Raw genomic sequence first — 7,257 nt, 5'->3', positions numbered from 1 at the left:
TGTACCATTATTTTGGTTTTATTCATAGCAAAATTATAAATGTACTATTTATCATATCTCATTTTTAGGTTAGTTTTGTTTTCAATAAATTAAAATGAAATAACTTTGTTTTTTCTTAATGTACCACTTTATTTTTCATAATTCCATAACCAAATAGTTTTGTCTAAAACACAAACACATAGTTTTCTTTTAATATAAACATTTGTACGGAATTATAAAAAATATAATACTGATATCAAAATTACAGAAGGCACTAGTTTAAATAGGTTTTTTGTCAAAGCAATAAACATACATTACATTTAAAATTTCATAACACACGATCAACAAGATTCTCTGGTATGGTTTGGAGATACATACATGTGTAAAAATGTTTTAATAAATTATTCAAGAGTTGGCAGATTCAAAATGTAATTAAAAGTAATAACGGAAATCTGTGTCCAGCACATCATTAGGTTCTTCCATCATTATCCTCTTACACCTAAAAAGAGAAAAAAAATAGTTTTATGTACCTAATTAATTAAACCAAATAAATAAATATTGTAATCGATCATCACTTTTTATTTACCACCTCATCTTTTTTGTTATCATAAGTTATCATTATAAGTTAAATTTAAAGTAATACCAAAAATCCAGAATGTCATTTATTAAAAAAAAAATAGACTATTTTTTCCACACAAAATAAAATTTTTAATTAAAAGTTTGTCCGTTTATAACAACAACAAACCATCACGCCGTTTCTCCGTAAGGGTAGGCAGAGAGGATAGAACACCACAACACTATCTTTGCATACAGATCTCCCTTCCTCTACATTCATACATCTTCTCATGCACGCGCGCCGATTATTCCGACATTTGACATGTCCATCTTCAAGTATTTGTTGGATTTGGTCATGCCATGTCTTTCTCAGTCTTCCTCTATTTCTGCATCCATCAACATTCGTATTGTAAATGTTCTTAGCCGTTCTTTTGCTGTCCATTTGTTCTACATGTCCAAACCAACGCAGAGCTCCTTTCTTGATTTTGTCGATAATGCTTGTCCTCAGCCTTACATAATGTATGGATCTCAACATTTGTGCATCTATCGTACATAGTTTTACCACACATTCGCCTGAGAGATCACATTTCGACAGCATTCAGCCTACATTCATCCCTGTTTTTCCAAGTCCATACTTCACTCCCATACATCAGGGTCGGGACCAGGACTCCGTTGTGAACTGCTAATTTTGCCTCTTGCGACAAACATTTATTTGCCAAGGTTGATTTAACTGCTCCGTTCACTCTGTTCCCGGCACTCACCCTCCTTTAAATATCTTTCTGAGTCATTCCATCCCTAGTAAACATACTTCCCAGATACACAAATTCCTCTACTTGTTTTAGTATAACTCCATTCACAGTGATTTCACATTTAGTCGTACTTTAATTTCTTTCAAAAACCATCACATTCGATTTATCGACATTCATCAGCAAATCGCTTCCCTTGCATACATCGTAGACCTTTGTTACCAAGAATTGCAGTTCCTCTTTGTTGTTAGCAAGAAGTACGGCATCGTCAGCATACAAAAGACAATAGACATTTAAATCACCCATTTTTGCTCCCATTCTTAAGCCTTTCAGTTCTTTCATGCAGTTATCGATATACACGTTGAACAGCCATGGTGACATCACACATCCCTGCTTCACTCCTTTATGAATGTCAAACCGTGATGTGTATGATCCGTCCATTTATAGGATTTAAAAAAAATGTATAATACATGTGTATCAGTTTTATATAATTTTATATATAATTAGTAGATTGTATAAAAAACTTACTTGCACATACTGGGAACCCATTCAGTGCCTGTACTGCATTCTGGATACATTTCCTTGCACATGCAGTTACAAGTTCTGGGATCCCAAATTTTCCCCTAAAAGATAACATTTTTCAAGTGAGTTGTAGACGTACGATACAATTAAAAAAATACTCTTTATTTCATGAAATACCCTCACTGACTACCCATGCGGTTATAAATAATTTAAAAAATGTAATAAATTTTTAAAATATAATTTCAAAGTAGATTTTGATTGAATATATCATAGGTCACAGGTGTTTAGTAGAAAGGGCAAATAAGCCAATTTTAAAGATGCACCATTTTTAACTTTACTATTACTTTTTGAACTGCCTGATGCAAAAATATAAAATATATTTATTTTCACGCAATAGTCTAGGCGTAAGTACTTGCCACTGAACATCTAAAAAGTATGTATGTATAATAATCTGTGGCAGGAGATTTTTTTTGTATGGATAATATGACTTTCCTAAAAATGGCTTAATACAAAATACCGACGATATTATCAGCACTGTATAATATATTTTATGTTAATGTCATATATTTATTTACTTATAGGTTGTTTATTACACATTATTTGAGACATAAGTCCCAACTCCATGGGACTAAAAGTCCTGTGTTGAGTCGGGACGAGCAATTAGTTGACACAGACACATGATTGATTGATTTGATTGTCTATACATAATTAATTGAATGTGAACATATGAAGTTCTGATTAACTGAACCTCTAGTAAAGATGAAAGATTATTTAAAAATATAATTAAATATTACATATATGTTTTTTCAATATATTATACTGAACAGTTTGCATATGTTATGCATTTTAGGCTCAGTTGCAACCCCAAAAATGTTAACTCAAACAATGTTTTAAATTCAACATATTGCAAGAAAAACGTAAGACATTTTGTCTATTTCAACAAAAAAACGCAACAATTTTTTACAGTATTTAATTTTTCTTTAAAGTTAAATTCTTGTAGTGCAACTGGCCCCAAGTCAAATTAAAGATATTGAAGGTACACGCAAGGCGGTCTTGAGGATTCCTGGTGAGATCGCAATAATTAGATGTGAGTTTTCTGAAGTCTGGGTATTATGTGCTTTAATTCACCGCTCTAATGAGGATGTTCCATGCTACGGGATATTGGATATAAATGATTTTTTCTTACACGCGGTAAAAGTTATAGCTTTAATCGTACAGTGAAGTTTCTCAAAACCATATGAAAAAAATTATAAAAACAAATTTGAATAAAAATAAACTACTTTAAAACGTCACAAGTCCTAATAAACAGCTCTTTAGAGTAGCCAATCAACAATGTGTTTTGATATATTTCCATATTAGTGTGTTTTCATACGTACGAAGTTCACTTTTTAAATGTCAGGATAACTCACCGACAACGACCAGTGACTTCACGGGCGGAGCAATTTCAAAATTACAAAACTTTAAAAAATCATAGCGATGATAATATGAAACATAAAAATATAAGTTTTTTTTGACGTGCTTTGATAATCTATGAATAAATGAGAAAAAAATCACTAAACTTCCTCAAAGGGGTATTTGCGTCTGTTAATACATTTATTAATAAAATAATCATGATAATCAGCCCATATTGGTTGACATCTAAGTAAATATCATCCAACATCTCATTTGTGAGCATCCTTGGTGGCCTGCCCATTTCCACTTCAATGAATCAATCCCTTCCATCACACCACACACTTTGGTTTGACTGCAGATCCAATCGTTTCTCGTCTCTTGATATTATTCCAAGCATAATGCGTTCCGTACTTCTCTGTGCAACTTGCAACATATGAGAAGACTGCTTATAGTCTCTGCATCTCAGGACTGGTAGGATCCTACGATACATAGGTTAAATATTCTAGTCTTTAGGGAGTTTGGAATAGAGCTTCGATGAATACATATTAAATTTAAAAAATACTTGTTATTAATTTTGATATCCACTTACCTCATCTAAACAAGCTACTTCTTCTTCTAAATTTAGACATTGACACATACACTCGCTGTGTCTATATTCCTGTTTGTGTGTACAGTGGTGAGACATAACGGAACACCCACACTTGCAACTTGTGTGCTCCGTCACATACACTACACCACAAGTTTCTCTTCCTGTCGTGAAATCGTGCTTTCTAACCTGAAATTTATTTTCTCATTCTCTTTCTTTTCTTTTTCACTTAATTTTGATTCCATGATCAAACTTAAACTAAAACAAGATGCTCGACTTCGATATCACAGTCTCGGGCTGGAGAAAACCAGATTGTTGGAATAAGCTTCCACAAGAGCGGGTCCCAACGTGTGGTCCCAATAACTTTAAAAATGAGTTAGATTATATTTGGAAAAGTTAAAATACGCCAACAACTAACTCTCGTTAAAATAGATTTAAGCATATCAGCTATAAACTGCTCGCTTAAAAATAAAATAGTGATAATTTACCATCGTTATTATCATCATACCCCCTATCTGCACTCAGTGGTGCACAGGGCACTGCGTTGGTACACTAAATGCAGCATATCTCAGTCGTCTTCCACATAAATGTAAGGTTAAACTATCTTCATAACAAGTACTTCACATGTCGTCATCCCTGCCAGGAATTGAAACTGAACATAATTTAACAGAATGGGCAGCCTGTGTTTTTTGCACAAGGAATAGCAATGAAGATTTTTAACACTTACCGAAAAAGGAACTTCTTGGACTTCCAAAGGTAGACATGATGATTGACCATAGCAAGATCCTCCGTCACATCTCTTTACGGCTACTTTATTAGGAAAAATCTGCAAAGCACAACATGAAATTTTCATTCTAACACTAATCGGTATATTATATTGTTATGATAATTTTGTTCAAAAAGTCTACATTGTAAATTTGGGTAGGTGTTGAAAGTAATAGAAGTTTTACATACCATTACATTAGCAGCTTCGGATATAACGTCGACCATAGTGTCTCGAGGTTTGCAAGTTGCCTGCCTCATCACACTATTCAGTTGTGCCATTTGAGACCAACAATGTACTGGAATAAATGAACATAATTAAAAAATATTTATTTTTATAAAACACTCATAGGCACTTTTGCTTGTCTGTACATATTTTTGTTTTAACTTCTTAGATTTTCACGGCCGTTAAGATGTACAATAAGTTTTTCTGGGTTATTATGCCGTGTGTCGTTCGTACTTTTTACCGACGTTTCGGATCGCGTTACAGCGTCCATCATCAGGGTTGATGTTATTTGTGTATGAATATGTGTTACGTTAGGTACTTAGAATTTGTACCGTGTCGTAGTCGTTTATGTGTGACGTTATGTATTTGGGATTTGTAACGTGTCGTAGTCGTTTAGATTAATGTGTACCATTATGTACTTAGGATCTATACCGTATCACAAATCTGTATTACATCGCAGTCTTTATGCGATTTCTTTATGACTGGGTACCAGGATGTTTTTAATCGCATCCCATCATCTCTGTTTATGTTGTCGGGATGTTTGTAAATCTCAATTGCTTCAAATTTTTGATTTTGAGTTGAAATGCACTTCATTCCGTTAAGAAATCAACGTTTTATCGAAAAATAAGGGCTTATAATTTTTTTAATGCACTATTATCTACTTTTTTTTATTTAAGCGGGATATGAAAAAATAATTCAGAATTTTATAACAAACAGTTTTTGCGTGATTTCTGAAAAGTTTAGTCTGACTGACTTATGGAGTTTCTCAAATGATTAATTGAATTGTTTTCTTCATTTCTTTATTCCCTTCCCAATTATTTTTAAGAATAAAACAGTAGTTGTATAAAAAAAACTTTAGAAACCTTCCCAAAACATTGTTTTAAAAATCCATATATATTTCGGTGGTTAGTTCTACTGATTGGTCAGTTGACTTACAGTAAACCGGAAATCTATTACAACTCTATCATCATTGGTTAATTCGGAAGAACTAGTGACGTCGATCAAAGTAGTCCGTTTTCAGCAAAACCGTTTTTTAAATACATTTTCAAGAAACTTTGCTGTTCAATTTAATGCTCCATTTTTTACCGCGCGGAAGAAAACCTTTTTATATCCAATTTGCAATAGCACTGAACTTCCTCATTATAATGGAACATGCAAAAAGTAGGTACCTGATAATTATTTATTGCTTACAAATATGTATTTTTATTTTATTGTAAAGGGTTTTGGGAGAAATAGCAAAGAAAGATGAAAAATAATAAAGACAAATATCAAATTAAATTTTAACTAAAATATACATATTAAAATTAAACTAGAAATAAATTTTAACTAGAAATACAAGAGCGTCAAATAATTTAACTTGCGAACAACCTAGGACTAACAGAAAAATAAATAGTTTTGTGTATACAGCAATAAAGTTCTACAATTCACTATCTAATGACCTAAAAAATATACAAAACATATAGGTACGTACTTAAAAAACACCTGAATAAAACAGTTCTTACAGCCCGTGTGACGAGTGTTATGTGACGTTATTTTATCGACCTTTTATTAAAACTATTGTGTCATAATATATTATATCCCCTCATACCGGCACTTTTGCTGATTTGGAATATTTCGTACAAATACAATATGTAATGTAATGTAATGTAATATGTAAAGTTAAAACGATTTATTTTGTTACGAATAAATAAATCTAATCTAAAGCAGGTATTTTGATTTAAAAAAGAACAGTTAAATTCTTGTAAATGCACCTACCCCTTTCAAACCGATTTGCAGTAATGCTCTCTCTTGCGTATCGTAAGTAATCTGCTCCTATCACAGGTATCAGAATAAAAGTAAAAATAAGTATTTTTTTAAAATACATTTTGAAAAACATTTTATGAAGGGTGAACAAATTTTGCACCTCGACGACCTCACAAATCAATGCAAAATTATCAACTACTCGCTGTCTCCAGACATTATTACAAGATTCATAAATATTGCGGTCAGAAATCAACTGAAAAGAATGACGCCTGATGAAGAATCTTGGCGGAAGTCTGCCCACAAAATCCTTTCTTGATTACAATAATGACTAAAATTCCCGAATAACTCCCGTGCTATTCTTACTTTATAAAACATACAAATCAATTATCCCGTTTTCGAAGTTTTTTTTTAGTTAAGCGTATTTTTTTTTTCTCTGAAAGTAAGTAATGTTTATCTATCATAAAAATAAGTACTCATGTTTATCCATTATTTATTTTAAAGTAAATGGCCATGGGAAATCGTATTGATAAAAATTGGAATATTTGTATAGATGTCAGATTTTTTTATGAATTAACAAACGTGTTTTAGAAATTTTGTGTAAGTAGGTAGGTATGCAATTGAAGATTATAAAATTTATTCATTTATTTCTCATGTTAGCTTACATTACAATTAGTATAAAAACTAAAATTTACACATACTTTAATTATAGATCTATGTACCGACATAATCTTACAGTAAACATAATA

General features: G+C 31.9%; 1 protein-coding gene across 1 annotated transcript; it reads right to left on the bottom strand.

Annotated features, from left to right (window-relative positions):
* Nucleotides 1-104: 104 nt before the first annotated feature.
* On the bottom strand, nt 105-6,712 carry LOC148280947 (uncharacterized). The gene is made up of 6 exons (XM_088227538.1): nt 6,524-6,712; nt 4,735-4,841; nt 4,508-4,606; nt 3,784-3,969; nt 1,809-1,903; nt 105-478 (listed from the first exon to the last, which is right to left on the bottom strand). The coding sequence occupies exons 1-6, from the start codon at nt 6,642-6,644 to the stop codon at nt 412-414; spliced, it is 675 nt and encodes a 224-aa protein (XP_088083664.1). The 5' UTR covers nt 6,645-6,712; the 3' UTR covers nt 105-411.
* Nucleotides 6,713-7,257: the final 545 nt, after the last annotated feature.

The sequence above is a fragment of the Micrasema longulum genome, unplaced genomic scaffold, assembly GCF_059751315.1.
Source record: "Micrasema longulum isolate JH-2025_06_02 unplaced genomic scaffold, ASM5975131v1 h1tg000509l, whole genome shotgun sequence".
NCBI lineage: Eukaryota > Metazoa > Arthropoda > Insecta > Trichoptera > Brachycentridae > Micrasema > Micrasema longulum.
Note: the sequence above shows the minus strand (reverse complement) of the source record. Positions and strands in the feature narration are given on the sequence as shown.

What these genes read in the sequence shown, in the direction of transcription:
- LOC148280947 (XM_088227538.1), bottom strand. Translation starts at nt 6,644, where the DNA reads ATGTTTTTCAAAATGTATTTTAAAAAAATACTTATTTTTACTTTTATT. An exon ending in CCGAAGCTGCTAATGTAATG is followed by an intron (nt 4,607 to 4,734) that starts GTATGTAAAACT and finishes TGTGCTTTGCAG; the next exon opens with ATTTTTCCTAATAAAGTAGC. An exon ending in TCCAAGAAGTTCCTTTTTCG is followed by an intron (nt 3,970 to 4,507) that starts GTAAGTGTTAAA and finishes AATAAATTTCAG; the next exon opens with GTTAGAAAGCACGATTTCAC.